Below are 27,215 nucleotides of genomic sequence, written 5' to 3' on the forward strand. Positions count from 1 at the left end.
CCTGAGCCGAAGTCAGCCACTTAACTGACTGAGCCACCCAAGCGCCCCTTGAAATTTTTTTTTTAGTGAATTGAGTAAAATTAGTTGCACAGCTTGAGAATGAGTCAATATGATTGGAAATGCTTGATGAAATTTATGCTATATACATACTATGCATAAACAAATAAGTCTATGCATTGTGATATGATCAGATAGTTCCCAGTACTTGAGAAATGTCTTCCATACTGAAGTAATTCTATCAAAATTACAATATTGAAAAAAAACCTCTTTTAATTCTGCCTAATAATTAGTGGATATTTGTATTTTTCTTGATATTAGGAACAACAAAACCATATCCTGCTGATATCGTAGTTCAGTTCAAGGACATTTATGCATTGATGGGCCAAAATGTGACATTAGAGTGTTTTGCGCTTGGCAAGTAAGTATACTTATATTTTTTATTAACATATATAGAAATATATTAATTTTTGTACCATTTAGGAAATAAATGATGTAAGTGTTTAGCTATAGAGAAACAAAGTAATTTACTTTGAAATGTTGTGGACCCTTAGCTTTTGTTATCTCCTATTTAAAGTCCCGTTCCTGATATCCGATGGCGGAAGGTCCTAGAACCAATGCCAAGTACTGCTGAGATCAGCACCTCTGGGGCTGTCCTCAAGATCTTCAATATTCAGCTAGAAGATGAAGGCACATATGAATGTGAGGCTGAGAACAATAGAGGAAAGGATAAACACCAGGCAAGAATTTATGTTCAAGGTAGACATGTTATTTTAATTTTCTGTAAATTGCATCACTATCTTATTTATAGCCATTTCCATACTTGAAAAGCTAGTATATAATAGTTTAAAAACAGTGATGTATCTTATATTATGCAAAAAGGTGAAATATTTATCCATCTAATGAAGTCACAAATATGGCTTATAAAAGTTATAAACTTCTATTAGCATCATACTAACACCAATGGATTCATAGTAGTGTTCTTGATAATTTTCTGAAAATACAATTGATGTAACTTGTTGACTCCCTTCCTTGTTCTTTTTTTTCCCCAATACCTTTTTATTTGTAGAAGAAACTATGCATTATGACTCAGGCTAAGCCACTGACTTGCAAACTCAAGTATGCTTCAAAATCACCTGGAGGGCTTGTTAAAACACAGATTGCTGGTTCCCAGAGTTTCTGAGTTAGAAAGTTCTATTTAGGGCCCATGAATCTGCATTTCTAATAAGTTCCTAAAAGATGCTAATGCTACCAGACCAGGAGCCACAGTTTGAGAACCTCCTTTTTTCCAAAAGAGGAAAAAAAAATTTTTTTGAAGCAATTTTCTTGGTCAAGTGTTTGATTCAGACACACACACGCATACCCACACACACGCACACCCACACACTTATATTTAGGGGGATAGAATGTTGTGTTTCAGGGACCACTTGAAACTTTTCAGGCTGAAATCATTTCTGTATTATTGTACAATATAAAACTTAAAGATCACAACTAAGCAAACATCTGAGGTTTCAGTAAGCCCATTCATTTAAAGGACAAGCATCCATTGAGTGTCTACTCAGAGACACACACTATGACAGGAACAAGTGGAACTAGATAAGAGAAGTACTCTCTCTGTCCTCTGTCCAGGATTCATACTGTTTCCATACTATATACAAACCTCTACATTTATACCAGTATACACAAGCAACTGAACATATGCCTCCATACACATGTGAGAGCCAAACTGTGATATCAGAATGGGGAAGGGGCATTGTGGCCCCTACCCAGACCCAGGCCTCTGTCTATACAGGGATGAAGTAAGTGCCTCCAATGACTTAACACATGAAGTCTCACCACCACCATCCCATAGAATTCACCTGGATTAGGCTCTTTTGGCCTTTACCCTGTTCATTCCATTTGGCACAGAAAGCCACGCACTCCAGGCCTCCCTTATCATCTGAACTTTAACACCTACACAGCTCTGCACATGTCCTTCTCAGTCTCCATCTCCTCCCCATCCCTAACTTCTGAAACCTTTGTACCATACTTTCTACAACACACAGGCTGCTGTCATCGCAATCCCCTATATTCTCAACTTCGCTATAACTTCTGCTCTGAACTTCTCACTTAACTAAAACATGGTTCTCCCTTAAAGACACTGCTTCCCCTGTAATCCTCTCAGGCAGTGACTAATTTTCTTCCACAGTTCTCATTCCCTTTGGCTTGCAGTATACCTGCTCTTCTTGTTCCATACACTGTTTCTAGACTACCTTCCATCTCTTTTCCTTTAAGTGTCCAGTTAACTATCTGTCAGGACAAACCCCCTCATTTCTCTAAGGATTTTGCTCTTGGCAGCTCTCTTACAAACCAGAACACTACTCTTGACGTTCTTAGTGACATCAAAATCAACTTAGACTATGATTATCTTTAGTAGTTTGGCCTCTCAGTTCTATTGAACTCCTCTTCCCTAATGATCTTGTCTGTCAACCCACCTGAGTAACCCGTTCCCATGGCCACACTTCAGACCTCAATCTTACCAAAAAGTACAATCCCTTTATTTTTTTAATGTTTATTTATTTTTAGATAGGAGTGTGGGTGCAGAGAGGGAGATAGAGAGAAAGAGAGAATCCCAAGCAGGCTATACATTCAGCATGGACCCAATGCGGGGCTTAATCTCATGGTCAACTGTGAGATCATGACCTGAGCCAAAGTCAAGAGTTAGACACCTAAGTAACTGAGCCATCCAGATGCCCCCCTCCAAATTACAATCCCTTTATAATCTCAATTTCACCCATTTCTTTCAAACCACTATCTCCTATCTTTCTAGCTCAGTCTCTCTAATACCCTTGGACTCTACCAGGAACTATAACCAATTAATCTAGCAACGGTTTAACATTCTTTCATTTCCTCTAACCTCAACCCACCTCTTCCCTAAACCTGTGATCATTCATAACTGTTCCCCTGGACTCCTCCACAATGCACTCACCACCTTCTGTTTTGTCTTACTACCTTTGTAAAAGGCCAACCCCGGAAAAATCGAGGTTTTTGCCTACAGTGCCTGAACCAGGGGCTTGAATATGACTTGAGATAAACATCACCATACTTATTAGAGCATTTTAAGTTATTCATCACTAACTTCAATTGGGCCCTTGGTGCTGCCTGGCAATTATATTTTACTTCCACAGGCCCACTTACTCTTACAGTCCCTTAGATGACCTACTCATGCCTTCACAGTTTACTTCAAACCCTAACACCTCCTCCTTCAACCTTACTCTCAGCTGATAACTTGGCTTCTTCTTTCATTGAGAAAATGAAAGATCAAGTTAGAACTTCCACAGGCTCCCACCCCACATCTATCCAATACCTTTACCCATATCTCATCGCTATGGATTCAGCTGCTATCTGAGGCCGACACCTCTACTCTGTGCTTGATTGTGCCCTCCTACTTCCTTAAGGCTGTTGTTCCAGCAATTCCCTCTCCAGCAAAAGTAATCATTTTTTTCAATGGATCATTCTCATCAGTGTATAGTGGCTCTTGTTTCCTACTTCTTTAAAATATTTTTAACTCTGGCTGCTGCTCCATTTCCCTTCTTCTTGTCTCCCTGACAGATTTGTCTATACTTTCTAAATATGCTGTGGTCAATTTTTCTTCTTTTTAAAATTCACTCTTGTTTGAGTCTCATACCTACCTCCCTGCTGGAATCTTGTCTTGATCACCAATGACGTCATGTTGCTGAAGCAAATGGCCACTTTGCAGCTGTGTCTTACCTGATCCAGCAGCAACAGACGCCCCTGTCGACTGTGCTGTCCTCCACTGTCCGCGCTCTGTGCTTCGCATCTGGGATCCATACTTTGCTAACATCCTCATGCACCACTTGCATTCTCCTCCTCAATCCATATGCCCTTCGAACATGGGAGCAAGCAGGGTTTGTCTCTGAAAATCTTCTCTATTTCCTCACAACCTTGGTGATTTCATTTATGATCATTGGCTTTAATTAGGCTCTAGAGCCTGAAAATTCTGACCCAGATACTTTCTTGGAACCCTAGACTTGTATATTCAGTACCCCAACAAAATTCACTTGATACATATCAAGTATACATAGGTGACCTCCAGAAGAGGGGAAAATTCTGGTTAGAGTCTTATCTTACATTTTTTAAATAAAGCTGGCATTCTACCAGGTTTCTAGTGCTTATAGATCTGTTTTTATTCAGTGTACTAAGAAAACTATGATCCAGGTTCTTAGCCGAGTAGAGTTCTAAAATATATAATGTCTAATTCTTCAGAAGAATCAAGGTGACAGCAGATATTTGTAAGGGAATCTTATTAAGGGAATTATTATTGTTCCTTTACTAATGAAACACATTCAGTTTTTATCTTTTGGTGTAATCAACCAGTTTACAAAATTAAATCATAGTCAAGCCGATTCCATTATTTATTCTTATTGTATTTTTTAATGTGATATCTTGTGTGTTAGAGTCCAAGGCATGAAAGGTGCTCATATTCCTGTTTTATGTATTGCCAAGATTGTCTACAAAATAAAACCTCTCTCAATTAACGTTCTTATCAATATTTAATTTTTATAACTGTCTACATATGTTACCAACATGTAATGATAAGTGAAAATATACTAAATCAGATTATTGTGTTATAAATACACACATACACATAATCTTGATGGATTATATCTAGTGAGATCATAAAAATGTTTTATACTCTTTATTATTTATATGTATTAAATACTTTCTATAAGACATGTATATTATTTTGTCAAAAAATTAATATATCAAAGTTTTCTTTTTTAAAGAAAATAAAATACTATCCTCAATTCACAATTAATTCTCTATTCCTACCTCCTTTATTTTATATCAATTTATTTACCTACAGTTATTTATTTATTTATTTGTTTATTTATGAGAGAGAAAGAGGGAGCACAAGTAGGGGGCGGCAGACAGAGAAGGGAACACAAAATCTGAAGCAGAGTGTGTCCTGACAACAGAGAGTCCAATGTGGGGCTTGAATTCACAAACCGTGAGATCATGACCTGAGCCGAAGTCAGAGGCTTAACCGACTGAGCCACCCAGGCACCCCTACATACATTTATTTAAACTATTTAACTTAAATACTCAAAAAAATGTCATAGCGTCCATTTGCTTGCTTTCTAGAAATATTTAGTTGTGGTGTGGGAAATACCTAGCGGTTTTCTTTAGCTACCAGATCAGATGAAATGATGAAGCTGAAATTAATTTCACTAAAGCATGGATTTCACCAATTATAGCTCCTGTATGTGGTTTCTAATATTGAAAGAGTAATTATGTGATCAAGGCATTTTTCTAATCCTACAGTAAAATGTGACAGTGGCCACTAGGTGAAAGGTACATCAAAAGGAGGACACCTGAGGAAGTGGAAAAAATTTTGATTCTTTATTCCAAAAGAAAATACTTAGTGTCATACTCAATGAAGCAATAATTTAAAAAAAATTTAATGTTTATTTATTTTTGAGAAAAAGAGAGTGAGCAGGGGAGGGGCAGAGAGAGAGGGACACACAGAATCTGAAGCAAGCTCCAGGCTCTGAGCTGTCAGCACAGAGCCTGATGTGGGGCTTGAACTCACAAACAACGAGATCATGACCTGAGCCAAAGTTAGACACTTGAGTGTCCAACTCAAAGTTGGACACTTGAGTGTTGAGCTCACAACTGAGCTACCCAAGTGCCCCAAAACATAATTTTTTAAAAATGTTACAGGTGAGAAATTTTTTTAATTTTATTTTTTAATTTACATCCAAATTAGCATATAGTGCAACAATGATTTCAGGAGTAGATTCCTTAATGCCCGTTACCCATTTAGCCAATCCCCCCTCCTACAGGCGAGAAATTTTTAATTTTTTAATGTTTATTCATTTTTGAGAGAGAGAGACAGAGACAGAGTGTGAGCAGGGGAGGGGCAGAGAGAGAGAAAGACACAGAATCTGAAGCAGGTTCCAGGCTCCAAGCTCTGAGCTGTCAGCCCAGAACCTGATATGGAGCTTGAACTCACAAACCGTGGGATCATGACCCGAGCAGAAGGCAGATGCTTAACTAATTGAGCAACCCAGGTGCCCCAAGGCATAATTTTTTAAAACCTTAATTGTCATTTTGAAAGATTTAAGTTATAAGAAAAGATAAATTACCGTAGTGCTACTCATGAATTAGCTTTCTAACAACACATGGTTCACAAATAGAAAAATAATTATGAATTGATTATAGTTACTTCATGTTATAACAATGTAGGATAAAATTTACCTGAAGACCTATGGGGATGCATTTCAATGGCTCTAACGCTGGTTTTATGGCATATATAATATCTGATGTATTCTCCAGAAGAAGATCAACCAAATGTGACATTTGTGTTCTTGAGATTATTTTGAGTGTTGAGATTTGAGTCTGACACTTACAATGTTCTTTAACTTTCAGCGTTTCCTGAGTGGGTAGAACATATCAACGACACAGAGGTGGATATAGGCAGTGACCTCTATTGGCCTTGTGTGGCCACAGGGAAGCCCATCCCTACAATCCGATGGCTGAAAAATGGATACGCGGTATGTATGTTCAAGCGTTTTGCGGTTCTTGAGTCCATACTCAGGCACCATTTCCAGTGGTCCTCAGATAAATTTAGCAAGAGAATCAATAGAGTAAGGGTATCTTGGCCCTAAAATTAAATAAATAAATAAATAAATAAATAAATAAATAAATAAATAAGTCTTCTAAAAAAGGCAAACAAGGAAGTGAACAATAAATTATCTTCTTTCAGGTTAAAACAACTTTTCTGCAATCTTATGTCTACCTTCTCTCTCTCTTCCTCTCTCTCCTTATTTTGCCCTTTGTTCCACGTTTTTCCCTGCTTCCTACTTTTCCTTCTCTACTACCTGATACTGTCCTCTTTTTTTTGGCCACTATTTCCCTGACCCCACAGAAACAGAGGTAAGAGGGAAGGTTCTACCTTTAGCCCTGGGGACAAGTAGCAGCAGTGGGGCCCTTCTGTACCTTCCCTCTGTAATCTCCCAGCTGGGTCAAGAGGGAAAAAGTGGACTCCCAGCTCTGTAGGATGAATAGAACAAGAGCCACTGGGCATGGTAAGTGGGTTTTAAACCCTACCGTATCTGGCTTAGTTAACAGTGGGGGCAAAATATTGTACCTGAATGAAAAGGCAAACCGGCCCAGACCTAAATAAAAGCATTTCTGTTAAAGTTGATCAAGGAAATGTATTTTGCTTTGTCTTCTTTTCAGTATCATAAAGGGGAGTTGAGACTGTATGATGTGACTTTTGAAAATGCTGGCATGTACCAGTGCATAGCTGAAAACACACATGGAGCCATATATGCAAATGCGGAGTTGAAGATCTTGGGTCAGTATCATTTCTAGTTTCTGATAACATTCAGCAAGAAAGCACCACATTAAACAATGATCATAAGGGTTTCTGCAGATCATATTTGATTGTATGTTGGATCGCTAAAGGTGACAACTTTCAAAATGTGGTTTGGAACAGGATGATATTGTTTTATTTCCCTTCTTTCATTGGAGAACAGTAAATAAGTTAGAGGCAGCATGGAGTACAATAGTTTAAAAAAATGTTTTACAGGTAAAGCAAACTTTACACACGCCAGTTTTTACAAGTCTTTTTCTCTCCTATGTCTGGGCTGTTAAATACTTCCTGAAAATCACATTGTGGTGATTGATGCTTCCACAATGCATGTGACCCAGTCTCAGATGGATCTTCAGCACTTGCTAGTTATAGCAGTCTTTGGATCTCATATCCTACAATTGATATTTAAAATCCTCAGGACATTCGTCAAGCTCTTTACTCCACCCTGACTCCTTCTTTGGTATTGCTTTCTTACTCTGCCATAACAGTTGAAACCCTTTGAAATAAAATATATCAATTTCCTATCCACATTCAAAAGTATGTAAATCTTTACTACATTTTCCCCTTCATGTTCTTCATCCAGAGGCGTGAGTATCTCTCCTCTCTAAAACAGGCATACCTCGTCTCGTTTCATTGCATTTCACAGTACCGCGTTTTTACCAATTGAAAGTTTATTGCAATACTGCAGCGAGCAGGCATATTTCCAACAGCATTGGCTTACTTCATGTCTCTGTATTACATTTTGGTAATTTCACAATATTTAAAACTTTTTCATTATTATTATATTTGGTATGTTAATCTGTAGTCAGTGGTCTTTGATATTACTATTGAAACTGTTTTCAGGCACCATGAACCAGGCCCATATACGAGAGCAAACCTAATCAATACATGTGTGTGTTCTGACTGCCCACATTCCTTCACCTCGAGCGTCCCTATTCTCTGAGACACAGCAATATTGAAATTAGGCCAGTCAATAAGCTTACAATGGCTTCTGGGTGTTCAAATGAAAGGAAGAGTCAGACATGTCTTACTTTCACACAAAAGCTAGAAATGATTAAGCTTAACGAGGAAGGAATGTCAAAAGCTGAAATAGGCTGAAGGCTAGGTTCCTTGTGCTAACCAGTTAGCCAAGTTGTGCACGCAGAGGAAAAGTTCTTATGATTAGAAGTGCAGGTCTAGTGAGCACATGAATGATAAGAGAACAAAACAGCCTTATTGCTGATTTGAAGAAAGTTTTAGTGGTCTGAATAGAAGATCAGATCAGCCACATTATTCACTTAAGCCAGAGCCTAATCCAGAGCAAGGCTCTTACTCTCTTCAATTCTGTGAAGACCGAAAGAGGGGAGGAAGCTGCAGAAGAAAAGTTTAAAACTAGCTCAGGTTGGTTCATGAGGTTTAGAGTAGAGAAAAGAGGAAATGGCTTCACAGCTGACACTTTTGTTGGGGACTAATGTGGCTGGTGACTTTCAGTTGAAGCCAATGCACATTTGCCATTCTGAGAATCCTACAGCCCTTAAGAATTATGCTAAATCTAATCTGTCTGTGCTCTGTAAAGGGAACAACAAAGACTGGATGACAGCACACCTGTTGACAACATGGTTTACTGAGTATTTTAAGCCCTCTGTTGAGAACTACTTATCAGAAAAAAAAAAAAAAAGATTTCTTTCAAAATACTACTGCTCCTTGACAACACACCTGGTCACCCAAGAACTCTGATGAAGATGTACGTGAGATTAATGTTGTTTTCATGCCTGCTATCACAACATCCATTCTGAGGCCCTTGAATCAAGGAGCAATTTCGACTTTCAAATTTTATTATTTAAGAACTGCATTTCATAAGGCTCTAGGTGTCACAGATGGTGATTTCTCTGATGTCTCTTGGCAAAGCAAATTGAAAAATCTCTGAAAAGGATTCACTATTCTGGATACCATTAAGAACTTTCATGATTCATGGGAAGATGCAAAATATCATCAACATGCGCAGGAGATGGGGAAGAAGTTGATTCTAACCCTCAGGGATGACTTTGTGAGGTTCAAGACTTCAGTGGAGGAAGTAGCTGTAGATGTGGTGGAACTGGAAAGAGAACTGGAATTAGAAGTGGAGCCTGAGGATTTCACTGAATTCTTCTAATCTCATGATAAATCTTGAGCAGATGAAGAGTTGCTTCTTATGGATGAGCAAATAAAATAGTTTCTTGAGGTGGAATATACTCCTGGTGAAGATGCTGTGAAGATTGTTGAAATGACAACAAAGGATTTAGAATATTACATCAACTTAGCTGGTAAAGCATAGCTAAGTTTGAGAGGATTGGCTCCCATTTTGAAAGAAGTTCAGTGGTGAGTAAAATGCTATCAAATGGCATCACATACCACAGAGAAATCTTTCATGAGAGGAAGAGTCCATCGATGGGGGGCAAGCCTCATTGTTGTCTTTTTTCAGAAATTTCCACAGATGCCCCCCCACCGCCAACCTTCAGCAACCATTACCCTGATCAGTCAACAGCCATCAACATGGAGGCAAGACCCTCCACTAGCAAAAAGACTATGACTCGCTGAAAGCTCATATGATGGTTAGCATTTTTTAGCAATAAAGTATTTTTAAATTAAGGTATGTACGTTGTTTATTTTCAGACATAACGCCATTTGCACAGCGAATAGGCTATAATATAGTGTAAATATAACTGTTATATGTATTGGGAAACCAAAAAATTCATGTGACTCACTTGTGATTTTTGCTTTATTGGGGTGGTCTGGAACCTAACCTGGAATATCTCTGAGGTATGCCTGTAATCCCTTTACCTCTGCCCTATATTCATTTCTTTTCACTTACCCTGTACTTGATATGAACAGATATCTCTTCTCCATGTGCATATGTGTGTTCATATCTTTCATGCTGCCTCTCCTTTTAATCATGTTTTATTCTTGAATTCTCTGCTTCTTTGGCTTTGGAGACTCCATGCTTTCATACCTCCCAGATTATTTCTTCTTGATCATTTTTATTTTTTCCTCTTTACCCCTTCCTCTGCTCAGTTAGAAATCTTGCTCTCAGATTCCATTCTTATGGTTTCATTCTATTCTGTAACCCACTTTTTTCTCATATTCTATATTATTATTGCCAAATTATTATTTTCAAATTTTTAGAAATCCTTGATAATTTCTTCTTCTTCATTAACTATCATTGATTCTTTATATCACTGGCTCAGGTTTTTTTCCTTAGCTCAATATAAAGCTTCCTAATAGGAATGTTCATCTGGTAACCTCACAGATAACCCAGACTTAGCATGTCTGAAGCTATAATCTTATTTCTCACTCACCTTATCCTGAAAAATTCTGTTCTATAGAATGACATAATTCATTACATCTTTTCTTTCTATCACATCTACTAAATTTCTCAATGTTACCCCATAAATCTCACATTCTCCTTACTTTCATTACAACTACTTTAATTAAGGCCTTTCTGTAATATGTCCTTTTCATTTTATTTTAATTAGCTGTCATCAGCTTTAGTCATGTTATAAGTAATGAATCTAGATGTAGCCAGGCTTTGTCTTCTACAACTGATTACCAAAAAGATAAAGCAGTGACTATAAAGTGTGGCCTATTTTATTATTGCTACACCAAAGGGAAATTCTTTAAAATATTGCTATCAGGGGCGCCTGGATGGCTCAGTCGGTTGGGTGTCTGACTTTGGCTCAGGTCATGATCTCACAGCTCTGTGGGTTCAAGCCCCGCGTCGGGCTCTGTGCTGACGGCTCGGAACCTGGAGCCTGCTTTGGATTCTGTGTCTCCCTCTCTCTCTGCCCCTAACGACTCACATTCTGTCTCTGTCTCTCTCAAAAATAAATAAATATTAAAAAAATTAAAAAAAATTATTGCTATCACTATAAATTAACACTAAAAAATATGAAAGAATATGAAAAACTAACTTTAAGAAGAGTTGAGGCCTTCTTAATTTTAATTTTCCCTGTCTCTTTTTATAATGCTGAAGATCATATTCTATTTATTCCCTCCAAGGTAAAAATTCTTTGCTGATATATTTAATCTACTTTATTTGGGTATCAAACAAACATTCAGGCTCAGGTTTCATACCATGTTACTTTATTATGAAATACAATAAAATTGTTTTGACTCTTATACAAGATATGAGATGACTTTGAATGTTTTTCCAAATGTTAGCTTTTTATTTTTTGTTAAAATTTATTTATCGTGCTATGTTACAAAATAATAAGAAAATTCAACAGCTCAGGATGAAAGATCTCTCCATATTCAAGCACAAAATTTATCAGTATTTTAATGGCTTTTATTAAAGAAACTGCTTGCGTGTTTTCAGCCTTATAGTAATGTTTCTGGGCATCTTTATATTTGTTTGAATCAATTTTTGTTTATTAGCTTTAGAAACAATGCTTCTCTCTATATATATTCCTTTGCTATCTAGGTAATTCATTTATTCACCCACCAAATATTTTTTGGGAACTTATTCTACACCAGATACTATTCTTTTTAATAGACACAGTAAAGAATGATCGACAAAAAAAAATGCATGTCTTCTTAGTTTGGGGACAAATATTCCCTCATTTTCCCACTTCTAAAATATGTAGGAACATAGTTTGGATTCTTTCACTATAAATTCAAATACTGGATAAGTATGAAATCATTTAAGCAACTGTATGAAATCAACTTTTTTCATTAAAACTCAGACTCAAGAAAAATTCTAATTTTCTAAATGAATTTAGATTTTTGAAATATAATTCCATTAAATTTTCTTTCTTATTTGACAAGCAGTATGTCACCCAGAATATTTATTGAGCCTCTACAAAATTCTACACACGGAGGTAGGTGTACAGCACAAGTTGGTTGGTTACTTATTTGTTTATTGTCAGTTATCAAAACTCAGACCAAAAGAACAATGGGATAAACTAAATCCTTGCTATAAAAGTGTGTCCCACAGAGCAGCAGCAGCAATAACAACACCTGAGAGCTTGTTAGAAGTGCTGAATCTCAGGTCCACACCAGGCCTACTTAATCAACATTTTACCAAGATCATCACATTATTTTGATGTACAAATAGAATTTGAGAGTCACAGGACTAGCAGATGACCAGCTAATATCTGGACAAAGATATACTTGGGCCTGGAAAAGCCTACAGAATGGACACAGTTACATACAGAGACTGGATGTATAGAAATAAATGGATGCCCCCTCCGCCAAGAATTCTGCTAGAATACAAGGAAATTAAGAAATGAGCCAGATGTGGGAGACCTAAAGAAAAATAGAGCACGTCATCACTGAAGTAACCTTTTAAGAGGCTCTGTATCCTGTTTTTCGTAAGCTCTGTACTTTGACATAAGGAGAAACTATAGGTGGATCATGTACCCTTCAATTAATTGCATCCATCACTCCCATGGATGTTTGCAGGTAGGTCTGAAGGCAGACATATGTTCATTTTGGCATCAGAGCGTCTGCACACAGTTGGTGCTCAAGAAATGTTTGCATACTGAAGGGGGAATCATATTGTTTAATTAAAAGAGGATGCTGGCAAATCAGTAGGAAAAAGATTCAATTGTGAATACTACCTGATACTGCCTATGGCATCTTTGGCAAATTATATAATCTTAATAGATATCAGTTCTCTCATTTGTACATTGGAGACAGGTCATTCAAAGTATGGTTGAGGGTATTAATTATGACCGTATGTCGATATTAATAATGATGCTCAATATAACTCCAGTCTTCCACCTAACTTCCTTTGTAAAATTAAGTCAAAATAATTAAATTGGATGTTACCTTCAAGGTAAATATGTATATAGCAATTGATTGTGGCTAAAATTCATAATAATTAATTCTGTTAACAGCAAGATTTATACATTTAAAATGGGTGAATTTTATAAGTAAAATATACCTCAGTTAAGTTACTAAGTAAAAAAATGTATGAATACTAGGTATGAAATATTTATGGTCATATCTGATAATATTTGGTGGGATTAAAGTTTTCTGTTGATTGTTAATCAAAAGAATAAAAGATGCTATAGAAGAAATGTTTTATTTTCCCTTTTTAGTGAAAGAGAAAAATAATCATTTGTTTCCTTTTAGCTTTGGCTCCAACTTTTGAAATGAATCCTATGAAGAAAAAGATCTTAGCTGCTAAGGGAGGAAGGGTCATAATTGAATGCAAACCTAAAGCAGCACCCAAGCCAAAATTCTCATGGAGTAAAGGGACAGAGTGGCTCGTCAATAGCAGCAGGTCAGTTCGGAAACTAGAAATCCAATTGCAATGAACTATTTGGCCAAGTTCATTTAAAGAGGACTTTAAAGAGGACTTATGTAAATGTTGGTTGTTCTAACTTTCCTCTGCAGAAGGCACTGTAATTCTAAGATAAACAAAAGTAAGAAATACTTACCCTTCGCTGTTATTATCTGTGATAATCAAGGTTCAATTTTTAGGCTTCTGTAATTTATAAGAAATTTAGAAAATTGAGACTCAGGGACTTTTGGTAAATTGCCCAAGTCCTCAGGGGGGGAAAAATGAACAATGGGAAATAAAATAGGATCTCTGACTTACTTTTCCCCTAACAAGGACTTCTGTATCCATTTATATTTGGTTTAGTTTTATGAAGTAAGCCCATTAAATATTTCAGTAGAAAAAATATAAAGGTACATTTCAAAGAATAAATCACCCCTTCCCACCTTTTAAAATAAATTGGAATTTCTCAACTTCCTAACAAGTAAACGATTACCAATGTTTTGGTAGCTTTAGGATAAAATATAAAGCATGTGACTTCATAATATTTATTTAAAAGCCACACTGAATGGTTTCTATAAATGTACTAGAAGAAGATAAGGTAATACTGAGTATGGAGAAAAGAAAGTCAGGATAGGAAATGGGATGTGAAAGTGGGGGAGAAAGAAATATTATAGGCAATGAAAGGAGTATGTACAAGGGCCCTGAGGCAGAGAGTATAGGATGGTGAAGAATTTAAGAATTCTTAGGTTTCTGAGGTTTTCCCTTAGGAGAAAGTGGAGAAGAGTTTTAAGAGATAAGATGTAGTAATCCAGCTCATCAATAATGTTTTCTAGGCTAGGGGGCTTGGACCCCATCTTTGAGTAACCAAATCTGTTAAAGACTTAAATAAAGGAGAAAAAAAAATGTACTTTTTGCATTCAAAAAGAATATTCTAGCAAAAGTGCATAAGACAGATCTTCTTCACAATAATAATTTAAAAAGTAGGTAAGATGGGTATTATTATCGCTATTTTGATGTATCTGAAGCCTGGAACGGTTAAAGTAAACTTTTGAAAGTATGTTGATAATCTCCAAACTGAAACTTCAACTTGGGTCATATTGACATGGAATGAACATATGCCAACACAGTTCTCTTATTAGGATGGCCACAAGTGTGGCTGTGTATGGGACAGAGATCGAGATGGGGGGTGGGGGATGGTAGGGAGTGCACAGGGTCAGTAGTTATTTCCACAAGCACGTTAACTTTTAAAATGAATAGATTTAAGTAAGATTTATTAAGACCTTAGCAAAATGATGCTAGCAGAATCAGTGTTAAAGGAAGAATTAATTTGTTCAATTTTCTGCCGAAACATTAATGATCAGAGAGTGAGTAATGCAGAGACTGTGACCAAAGGGTAAGTCCCTTATCTAGGTACTTAGTTACCCCTGCAATAAACTTGTGGCACAGCATCCCCCTCAGCCTCCCCACCCCCGCCACTAACTTTCTCCCCTAAATGAAAAAAATCTTGCTCTGATTCTGATGAGGACCAATGTCATGAGCCTTTCTGACCAAGGATTTCTCAGAACCTGGTTTCATGGCCTTGTTTTTCCTAAATATCAACATGTGTTCAAAAAAGGAAAAGAAAAAGGATATTTTCCTAAATATCAACATGTGTTCTAGCTCCTAAAATCTTACCATTTTAATCTTGTCAGAATATTTTTAGTCTTTGAATCAAGTTGTATTACTTCTTGACAAAAGACTCTATAAATCCAATTTTTGCTCACTGCTTTAATTCATTAATTTTTCAGATTATAAGCACCATTTTATAATAGATACAGTATTTTACATAAAACTAAAGTTCAATGTGGTAAGATAGTATGCATTAAAAAAATTCAACTAATAAATTGGTTTTAGAGAAATAAAACATTTCTGTTTAAAAATAATACTCAAGGAGCACCTGAATAACTGTCTTTCAGCATAACTGTAATCTCATTCTGATTAATAAACCACAGAAAATGGTTCCACATTACAGTTAGCCACACTTGATTAGTGGCTTGTAAAATGGTTTATGTGATATTTCCTATCAGTAGAGAAGAAACATAAATCTTGATAAATTGTAATTAGGTTCTCAATTGTATGATTTTACTTGGAGCTAAATGATATACAGTTTACAACAGAATTTATTTGTAGTTGTTCATTTCATATTTAATGGACTGCTATCAGCTCTAAAGTGATCTTTATCTGAGCCATTTATGTGAGAGCAACTCCAAAATTCTTTTCTTCTCTAGAGTTAGTATTCTTTAGCAATTAACAAGTAAAATGAAGGTTATCCTGGGGTAATTTTGGCAAAAGTGAGTGACTAATTTATTAAAGACCAAGTAGTTCCTAGTTTATTGGACTGCTTATCCATATCAGATTATCTGAAAATAAGGATAAGATCACTAGAGTTTAATCTGTATTGATTTAAGAATGGGGACCATTAGGGGCTCCTGGGTGGCTCAGTCAGTTAAGGGTCCGACTCTTGGTTTCAACTCGGGTTTCATGAGTTTGAACCCTGCATCAGGCTCTGAGTTGGAAGTGCAGAGTTGCTTGGGATTCTCTCTCTCTCTCTCTCTCTCTCTCTCTCTCTCTCTCTGCTGCTCTCTCTCTCTCTCCCCTTCTGTCTCTGCCCCTCCCATACTCATGCTGTCTCTGTTAAAATAAATAAATAAACCAAAAATGTATTAAAAAAATAGGGACCATTATTAGAGAAAAATCAAGTTAACTTACCATGGTAATCCTTACCAAAAATTAATTTTAGTGTCACGAAATAAGTGCCTGAAATAATAGGTGAAATGAGTGACATAAAGAAGAATATACTTTGGATATACCAAAGGTTAACTGAGAGCTAATGTGAGAAAACAGAATAATAGTGTAGATTCTAGAAAGAATGATTACTGTTGTTCTTTCCATTGCATATTGGCTATAATTTTCATAGCTTCATCTGCAAAATAATTAAATGATAGTGCAATGGAACATTGGCTAAGGGCTCACATTAGATTTTAGTGAAAAAAAAAGTGTGGCACATTAATGTTGGTCCTTGTTAATATGATTCTGGAGAAGCAGGTGCCAATATAGGAGTAAATATTCAGGAGATTTATTAATGGCAGTGCCTACATGGGAAAATAGAGAGGGCACTGGGTAGAGGTTTGGACAACCATCTGACCAAGATGCAGGACTGATTCCAGATGAAGGAGAAAGGGAGGGCAGGAAGGAAGGCCCAAGGAAATGACTCAGATTTCAGGGCAGATCTGAGTATGGTGAGGCCACTGGACAGTCCTTCAGCTCAAACTGCCCCTAAGAATCTGATGTCTCCTAGAAACAGGTCTGCCTTTACATTCCTCTCAGGTTGTCATTGGCTGAGACCAGCCTTTGGAAAGTATAGCCTTGGCTCATACACAGTGATGGATTTCTGAGTGCAACAGCTGTGTGGATCCATTATACTTCTTACAGTGGAGAACTTAGAGGCACATGCCAAAGCTTCTGCAGTACCAAATAGTTACTTTTAAGGTTATATTATTTTGAAACTACAGTTTCTCTTCAAGGAAAAGAAAGTGTTCTGAAATAAATTTAAGTTGGAACTGGATAAAGAGGCAAAAGGAAATCTTGGAATGTATTATTGGTGGAATTTTTTGGCATTTTCTTATGTGGAAATGCATTAAGAAAATTTGGCATTTTCTTAATAAGGTAGATATATGGTGTTTTTGCTTTATCAAGCTCCGCCCTTAAGGTGGAATAGATGGATAATTGTTGGCACGTGCTCTACCAAGCTTCAGAGATAAATTAAGGTTTTTGGAATGGTACATTCAGGAAAGTGAAAATCTAGTGATAGGCAATTCGATATTGAATCAAAATGCAAAGTATTATATAGCATAGTAAAGTTTTTAAATAAATATACAAGTTAAATTCAATATAGTTATATATAATGAGTTTTTATAGTCTCTAGTCTATGAGGAAGAGGCAGACAGAGGGAATAGGTTTAGGTTGTTAGTATGAAAGATTTAGGTTCCATTGAAAGAAGACTTTCCTAAATATTAATCTGTTACAGAAGCTGTTAACAAGGAAGGTTTTAGAATATCCTTCTTTAAACATTACTAAAAAATATTTTTGCATTCCTCTGTAGCTGTGGAAATGATACTCTGTGCTAACTTTAAAGTCTGAGTTGAATAGGGGCACATGTTACCCCAATGTTTATAGCAGCACTTTCAACAATAGCCAAATTATGGAAAAAGCCTAAATGTTCATCAACTGACGAATGGATAAAGAAGATGTGGTTTACATATATGATGGAATACTACTTGGCAATGAGAAAAAAATGAAATCTGGCCATTTGCAGCAACATGGATGGAACTGGAGGGTATTATGCTAAGTGAAATAAGTCAGGCAGAGAAAGACAGATACCATATGTCTTCACTCATATGCGGATCCTGAGAAACTTAACAGAAGATGGGGGGAGCGGAAGGCGGAAAAAAAGTTACAGAGAGGGAGGCAGCCAAACCATAAGAGACTGTTAAGGACTGAGAACAACTGAGGGTTGATGGGGGTTGGGGGAGAGGGGATAGTGGGTGATGGGCATGGAGGAGGACACTTAATGGGATGAGCACTGGGTGTTGTATGGAAACCAATTTGACAATAAATTATATATATTTTTTAAAAAGTCCAAATTGAAGTCCTGAGGTCACATTTCTGGAAGACCTGGGCTCATTCATTTCAGGCCTATGACTGGTTTGACTGGTTTGAGGCTGTTCCACAGCAGTTTTTAAGTCATTTTATGGCAGTATATGAAAAACCATTTGCTTCAATTAAACTCCATGAAGTGCATTCATTCAAGAAAAGGTTGATTGACTTCCTAATCAGTAATTAGTGTCTTATTCTTCTAAATTCCTGGCACATAGATTTTCTTTTTCCAATGAATGAATGAATGAATGAATGAATGAATGAATGAACAGATGTATTACCTGCTGGAGACAGGGCCACAAGCAAAGCAGATAAAAAATTCCTGGCATGGGAATGTTACCAGCTATTGGAAGGTTAGATTAATAAGTAACTGAAGTATGTGTGACGGCATGAATATTAGGAGAGAAAATCTTAGAGGAAGGATGGGTTGGAGAGGGTGCCTGGACAGCAGCATGCAATGCTAACTAGAATTATTAAGCAAAGCTTTGTTGAAGGTTCCAATGTGCAAAAGCTTTGAGATTGCCCAGGGACTACAAGGGCAATCAAAGGACTGTGTCTCTTACTATGAGTGAGATGGAAAATCACTGGAGGGAGCTGAGCTGCAGAGTGATCTCACTGAGCAGAAGAGTGACATGGTGTGACTTATGTCACTTATGTCTTCATGTCTGACTGACATGTGGAAAAGAGACTAGAGACAGGCAAGGATAGAAGCTGGAGGCCGGTTAGAGACTACAGCAATAGTCCAAGAAAAAGATGAAGATGGCTTTCTAAAGCAATTGGTCAATGCTGGAAAAAATAGTATAAACAAAGGCTAGAATGTTTCATCTTTAGAAAATGTTACTGTCGAGTAATTTGTATAAATTGTAATGATCAAAAGCTAGTGTTTGTAATCTAAGACAGAATAGTAAAATGTTTATTAAATTAGTTTTGTGAAGAATGTGTTTCTCTCATTTGAATAGAATACTCATTTGGGAAGACGGCAGCTTGGAAATAAATAACATTACAAGAAATGATGGAGGTATCTATACATGCTTTGCAGAAAATAACAGAGGGAGGGCTAATAACACTGGCACTCTTGTTATTACAGGTAAGAAACTGTTTGATCAATATTAATTTTTTCTAGTTTCATAGTACTTAGTTTCTTTTTTTTTTTTTAATTTTTTTTTTCAATGTTTATTTATTTTTGGGACAGAGAGAGACAGAGCATGAACGGGGGAGGGGCAAAGAGAGAGGGAGACACAGAATCGGAAACAGGCTCCAGGCTCTGAGCCATCAGCCCAGAGCCCGACGCGGGGCTCGAACTCACGGACCGCGAGATCGTGACCTGGCTGAAGTCGGACGCTTAACCGACTGCGCCACCCAGGCGCCCCATATAGTACTTAGTTTCTAATATAGTATAAGGCATGATTCACAAAGACAGTCCATGTATTGATAAGTTTCCATTTCAAAAACCTATTGGGCAAATCTCTTGCTTAATGAAATTGTTCCTAGAATTTGAATCTGAAAACATCTTTCTCCCTTTGTTCAGAGAAATAAAAATGTAGTACCTTTTATTCTTTGAAACTGCCAGATAATATGATATGTAACATTTTCTTGAATTGTGCTTTATTCTTTTTTTTCCAATGTGTAGATCCCACGCGAATTATATTGGCCCCAATTAATGCTGATATTACTGTTGGAGAAAATGCTACCATGCAGTGTGCTGCGTCCTTTGATCCCGCCCTGGATCTCACATTTATTTGGTCCTTCAATGGCTATGTGATCGATTTTAACAAAGAGAACATTCATTACCAGCGGAATTTTATGGTATGTGTTTTAAGTTTCATCTTATTAACATTCCATTGACCCCTATGTGTCTGCACTGCAACTCCTTTTACTCTAATCATTCATACGAGACTGAAAAACAAGCAAAAAAAAAAAAAAAAAAAAAAGAAAAAGAAAAAGAAAAAAAAGCTTTTCATGGTTTACTTATATTACCTGTACCACTGTTGAACCTTTTCAAAAATGGCTGGCTGTAAGTATTCTGGTAGAGATATTAATCAATACATATTCATTGGGCTTTAGGTTCATTTTTCCTTTCATTACAATATCATTTTGATATTGCTCTGTACTATACCTCATTGTATCTGTACTCTTGGTTGTAGTGCCTTCATAATAATTTTAAATAAGGTAAGAGCATAGAGCTTATCCTTTGTTATAATGATGACTTTAAGGCATTTCTCTTATTCTTTGAGGGTAAGAAATAGGCAAAATATGTATATGGGAGGGTTTGAGGAAATAGTCACGTGATTTTTAGAGGGGTTAAATGGCTGTATTTTAAGAATAGGAAATCATACATGGCACTAGTCCTATAAGTACAAACAGTGGTGTCCCTGTGTAGAAATAAAGAAAATAAAGGGAAAGGACTGGTAAGTAATGCAGGAATACTGACTTGCATAGGAACATCGCTGGTGTAAGATAGGACTGTATGTTACAGTGAACAGTTGACCCTTGAACCACATGGGGTCTGAACTGCTAGGTCCAATTACATGTGGATGTTTTCAAGAAGTACAGTACATAAATGTATTTTCTCTTCCTTATGATTTTCTTCATAACATTTTCTTTTCTCTAGCTTGCTTTATAATAGGAATACAATATATGATACATACAACATACAAAATATGTGTTAATTGACCGTTTAACTATTACTAAAGTTTCTGGTCAATGGACGGCTCTTAGTAGTTAAGTTTTTGGGGAGTCAAAGCTATAATGGATTTTCAACTATGCAGGGGTATAGTGCCCCCAGCCCCCGTATTGTTCAAGGGTCAGTTATATATAAAAGATAAATTGGCCACTGTTCCTGTCTGTTCCTAGAAATGCTATTGTTAAGGAACCTAAAAACCTCTTTAGAACATATGCTTAGTGAAGAAAACTAATTTTAATTTTAGAAGTTAATTATCAATATATAAATAAAAGTTTGAATTAACTCCATGGAATATGTGGGATTTTTAAAGTCCTATGAAATCTTAAGATTGATGTGTACATATAATAGCATGCTTTCAAATTGTCTAGCTTTTAAAAAAATTCTAGAACTTTACACTTTAAAAAGCCAAACAAGCATTCAACCAGGTTGAGTGAGACTGATTTTAACTAGATGAAAACATTTCTTCTTAAATTCTTATTAGATAGATTCATAAAACTACTATCAATGCCATAATCAGTATGTATGCTTCCTACATATTAACTGCAAATCTAACAGCTCTAGCTATGAGTAGAAATTTACTGTAAACCTGCTGATTGTCTTTCATTTTCAGAACAAAACTTACACTTTAGAAATAACAACAGGGGACTATTTTAACATTATACTCCTGATATGATATCTCTCCTTATGTTTCTGAAAAATATTTTGGTATGCTTACTCATACCTGTTCCCAACATGAGTAAAATTAGCACTGATATCTTTAGTAATTTCCTCAAATTGTGTTTAATTTTGCAAGTAAGGTGAATGCTACTCAGTTTTCACTCCTTTTAAGGGGAAAAAATGAGCTAAACAAATACTTAAAAGAAAAAGACTTTTGAATTTGCTGGAACTTCATACATGGAGTTTCTTTATGCACTTTAAAATGATAGTTACATTATGTTTGTTGATGTAAATAAATATTTCAAAAAAAAAGAGAAAGGAATAAAGGAGAAAAGGAAGGAAAAGAGACAGGGATAAGAAGGAAAGGAGAAAGGAAAAAAGGAAAAAGAGCCTGGTAGCTTAAAAAGAGAGGAAAATAAAGAAATAACTGGAATAATAGTTAAGAAATAAATAATAAAATGGGTCATAAAAACATAAACAACTTTGGTCATTACTTACTGGACTCCTTTTGCAGATGACAGCCACAGAAGTTCACGTGCTTGTCCCTCAGCTAATCCAGAGCACAACTCACTGCAGGCCACGCTTTGCCTCACCAACTCTGCTTCAGCTTTATTCCACCAAGTCATAACCACTCGTAGAAAACATATTCACTAGCTAAATATGTGACTTAATTGAGTAAAAATATCAAATAAATATTTGGAGCACATAGATGGACAGGCCAATTCAGTTCTCTAAATAAAAAAAAAAACCTAGATAAGAAATTTATTTTAAAATAAATTATTAAATTTAATTCTGTCTTTTGAACCTAAGACCTATAAAACCTTCCCTTGCATCTTCCTTCTCTTTTAAAGCCAACTTCAAAGTCAGACGTCACTGCTAAATGTACAACACGAAGTTTGAGTAAAAACACCATATGTGTTTGATCCACCTCTTGGTAGATCATGCTAATGACTGGTAATTGCTGCTGGATGCATTGACAGACCACGTCAGAAGGAGTGGCCCTTCCTACCTCAAGCGTAGTGAGGGAATACAAAGGAAGGGACATTGCTGACTGCGTTTGTTGATTATTCAAATTGCATGGGCAAATATGTCAGTACATCATTTTTTGGGGGGGGAGGGTCTTAAATAATGTGTTGATATTTTATTTGATTCTGGCAGCATTTTAATCAGTGAATATCAGTTTTGTTCATTTAAAATATTGTACTGGAACAGGGATAGACACTAGGGTGAATAAAACACTGAATAAGATAAACACAGGCACTGATCCAAAATAAATTAGAGGCACACTGTGAGTTTAAAATTCAAATGTAAATGTTTCCATAGCTATCAAAACCGATGTCATCATCATTCGTTTTAATAAATTTAATTGCTAAAAATTAATATCAGTAGTCCTAATTAATGAAGAATGAATATGTAAACCACAATTTAAGGTTTTCATTTCCAGAAACTAAGTTTGTATTTTCCAATTTAGTTTCAATGAGAAATTTTATTCAATGTCAAATCAATGACGATGCTTTGATTTTAGCTTGCTATTCTCAACTTTGACCACAATGTGGCAACCTTGCATAAGTTTTCAAATTTCACAGCCTGGAATAATTGGGACTTGAAGGTTTATGAAATTAAACAAATACATTTTCCCATACTTAGGTCTAATATATGCGATTATAGGTAATTAAAAAATTTCTACTTTATATTTTTTCAATTATATTCATATAGTTATCAGGAAAAAAGTATATTTTCAAGAGGTGCATTTCTTTTTTTAAGTTTATTTATTTTTATTTTGAGAGAGGGAGGGGGAGGTGCAGAGAGAGAGAGAGAGGGAGAGAATCCCAAACATGCTTCGTGCTGTCAGTGCAGAGCCCCATGCAGGGCTGCATCTCAGGGACCATAAGATCATGACCTGAGTGGAAATCAAGAGTAGGTCACTTAACAGACTGACCACCCAGGCTCCCCAAGGTGCATTTCTTTTAAGAATTTATAGTGAACTCACAAAAAAAGTAAAAATTACATCGCCATTACATTTAATGATCCTACTTCATGCAAAACTCTTTTGAATTGATTATTAAAAATATGTATATATATATAGATACTAATTTTAAAGCTGTGTGGGAACACTTCATACTGATTATAGAAAAAAATAACTTAAATATCTAATTTACCTGCTATGTCATTTATTCTTTCATTAATTCCATAAAGAGTCACTCAGCATTATATTATTATATAATCAGGTTCAGTAAATGTTTCATTTGAACTTATGCATAGAAGGATATTAAGAATTATATATATGAATCATAAATTTTAAAAATTGAAGCTTGGATGCAATAAGCTTATAAGCAATTTATCTGACATTCTTTTATTCTATCAAAGTTATGTGACAAATAAATAAATTTTTCAAGCCCAACTATAAAAGGGCTTTTATTTTTATTTTCCAGTGAAATAGCTGCTTACTGCCTTAGAGTAAGTATAAAAGGCAGAGTCATTTCACTTATCAATTTAATTTATATTCCCTTTTGTTCCTGAAAGGACTTAAAACTATCCACCAAAAAAAATAAAAAAAAAACCTATTTAACATACCATTTTATGTCTCTCCCACGGTGGTGTCTGATCTGCGGAAGTTACTTTTTTTCAATAACCATCTAAGTTTTGACATCTACTTTGAGTCATTTTCTTTCAAATATTTGACAACGCCTTCCTGTCCGAGCCATTATCTTAGTTAACCGCATGAGTTGGAACTTTCCAATTCTAGATATTGCCACTCTTAATATCTTCTTCCTGTTTCTCTTAATACAAATAAATGTTAAAATTGAAATTTGGCAATAAGTTATTATGTACATGTTTTGAATTCATTAATAGCATCTGAATTGTTCAGAGGCTCTGTCCTGGGGTCTAGGCTTCATTTTGTCACTTCTTATTGTGTGACCCTGAGCCAGTGATTAAACCTCTCTAAACTTTCAGATTTCCATCTCTGTAAAATTTTTTTAATAATTCACTTACTTGATTCAGGTTGCTTCACTGGGTCTGCGAAACTGGTGCTTCCTAGTATTTTGTGACGATTTCATGAAAGAATGCCTACGAAGCACTTGACACAAGTTCTGGCAGATTGTAAGCAGTTATTAATACTCTGCATAGAGGGCAATCATTCCGCACTGAAATTTCCAGAGGGTTTTGCTGCATAGTTTTTTTCAGCTTACAGGTCTCAATTTTTCATACTTTAATTCTTGCACTCCTGCTGCACTGGATACCTAATCTGAAACAAAAAGTTCTAGCTATTTCCTTGCTGAGGGAATGGTTAACATTCATTGAGTGCTTCCTGTTTGGCCAGCATTGGGTTAAATGTTTTTCATGTGTTTCTCCATTGATCTTCATAGCAATCCTCTAGGAAACATATATTATTGTGATTTTTCTTAACTTTCAACGTGAAGAAACCGAGGATCAGAAAGATTGAGTAAATTGTCCAAAGTCCTCATACCACTTGTTGGTGACAGGGAGGATTTGAAACCAAGGTGCTCTGACCGCAGACCCCGTGGCCTTCACCACTTTGGATTCTCATCCACTGGTTAATACCCACCTCCCATTGTTCAAAGCACTGTAAGGCAGTGCTGTTCAACTCCCAATTTATTCTATCATTGTGTTAAATGAACCTTTTTACATTCACTCAGGTTTATCCAAATTACTTCACTTTCCCTATACTATTAGCAAACTTTGCAATACACTGTACATCAAGTCTACATGGTTTCTGGTGGTCTTTAGTAGTTGTAGGCTATTCTTTCTGATCTCCTTTAGGTAGATAGGTGTAGTGCGTGTTTGCAGGTGTGTGGGTGTGCATTTGTTCTGCTTGTATATACAACACCATTCAAAACACAGGAGGACAGACTTCTTACCCTCAGGTTTTCCTTTTAAAAGAAAATATTAATTATACTGAACATGTAACATCATGGTGCTTAAATTTAAGACCTATGTGTTCCATACTAGAATATGTTAGGAATTTGAACAGAAATTTTGCTTCTGCATATCCAAAGGTAGAGGGGCAGAGGAGGAGAGGGAGAGAGAGGAGGAAGGAATGACAATAAAAATGTTATTGGTTCTCTGTTACTGCTCAGAAAGAAGGTAACGATTGTCCAGAATTGGGGGGTAAAGGTTGGAGGAGAAAAGGAAGGTTGGGCCATCATCCAGGCAAGGATTGCATTAGACCAGAAGACCAGCAGGCTCCGCAAGATGATGCAAGCCCTGAAGTGGTGGTTCTAAACTGGGAGCGATTTTCCTCCCCAGGGGACTTTGACCGTTTGTGGAGACAATTTGGGTTGTCACCACTATGGGGAGGAGGGAGAAGGGCTATGTATTATGGGCATCTGTTTAGCACAGGTGTTGCTAAACATCCTATAATGCTGAGGACATTCCTTCACAACAGAGAATTATCTGGTCCACATTGTCAATAGTGCCAAGATTGAGAAACTACTGTCAAGGGCGATGAAAAGGGAGATGTCTATACATGTTCTGGCTTCTTTTAGAACGTTATACTTCCTGTGTAGAGACCATGTCAGCTAAGGTTATTCTGTAGCATAACACCCCATAGTCTGGTCGTTAGTGAGCATTTGTTGATGGCAATGCTAAGTAAGTGGAAATAAGAACATAGAGCAACAAGTCTTTGTTCTTCAGAAATGTCTTGGCTTGGAAAATGTCCAGAAATACATTCAAAGTTAAAGTCCCTTGTTTTACATAGAACTCCTTGCATACTTAAGCATCACGGCAGTTATTATTCTGGCAAAATATGATAAGTATTTAGATAAAAGGAAGAAATAAACATGTAGCCCTTCGGTGTCTTAAGAATTTTATAATTTTTACATTGTGGACTTTGATGTTGTATTTATATCACACCAGCAGTACACTATTTTGTCATTAGCTGGCATATTCCAAAAATTCCATCTAATTTTTTTCATTTTGTTTTTAAGAACATAATAGTATCTAAAGATCTGGAGTGTTTTTTCTGGTTTTGCCTTTAACAGAGTTCTATGTCCTTGGTCAAAACAGTCACTCTGAGCCTCAGGCTTTTCATCTATTATATAAGGAGGTTAGTCCACATCAGAAGTTTTAAAATAACAGCAACAGGGGCGCCTGGGTGGCTCAGTCGGTTGAGCGACCGACTTCGGCTCAGGTCATGATCTCGCGGTCCGTGAGTTCAAGCCCCGCGTTGGGCTCTGTGCTGACAGCTCAGAGCCTGGAGCCTGTTTCAGATTCTGTGTCTCCCTCTCTCTGACCCTCCCCCGTTCATGCTCTGTCTCTCTCTGCCTCAAAAATAAATGTAAAAAAAATTTAAAAAAATAATAAAAAATAAAAATAAGTAAATAAAATAACAACAACAACAACAACAAGTTTTTAGCAGCAGAATCCTTTTTGCAAAGAGAATTTAAATCAGAAGCCCAATAAATAAAATACAAGAAGATGAGGTTGTTGTCCCACAAAACTTCCCACATGATTCCTTTCTTCTACCAAGTGATCCTTGAAGATCTTAAGAACCCTAAGGCTAATGGGAACTGATGTGAAACCACACAAATTAATATCCA

General features: G+C 36.3%; 1 protein-coding gene and 1 long non-coding RNA gene across 6 annotated transcripts in view; one reads left to right on the forward strand and one right to left on the reverse strand.

Moving 5' to 3' along the window:
- CNTN1 (contactin 1) overlaps nt 1-27,215 on the forward strand; it is a 367,620-nt gene that overhangs the window by 214,988 nt on the left and 125,417 nt on the right. For all 5 annotated transcript variants that reach the window (XM_011283870.3, XM_003988561.5, XM_011283872.3 and 2 more), the window contains 7 exons: nt 319-418; nt 575-756; nt 6,430-6,554; nt 7,243-7,360; nt 13,469-13,619; nt 19,274-19,401; nt 19,945-20,120. In XM_011283870.3, the coding sequence (XP_011282172.1) occupies nt 319-418; nt 575-756; nt 6,430-6,554; nt 7,243-7,360; nt 13,469-13,619; nt 19,274-19,401; nt 19,945-20,120 (980 nt within the window). The remainder of the gene's footprint in view (nt 1-318; nt 419-574; nt 757-6,429; nt 6,555-7,242; nt 7,361-13,468; nt 13,620-19,273; nt 19,402-19,944; nt 20,121-27,215) is intronic.
- Nucleotides 8,881-24,334, reverse strand: LOC123386574. Its single transcript, XR_006600650.1, has 3 exons — nt 24,229-24,334; nt 22,153-22,385; nt 8,881-9,603 (listed from the first exon to the last, which is right to left on the reverse strand). It is a non-coding gene; the product is annotated as an uncharacterized LOC123386574 (long non-coding RNA).

Source organism: Felis catus, chromosome B4 (genome assembly GCF_018350175.1).
Source record: "Felis catus isolate Fca126 chromosome B4, F.catus_Fca126_mat1.0, whole genome shotgun sequence".
Classification (NCBI taxonomy): Eukaryota; Metazoa; Chordata; class Mammalia; order Carnivora; family Felidae; genus Felis; species Felis catus.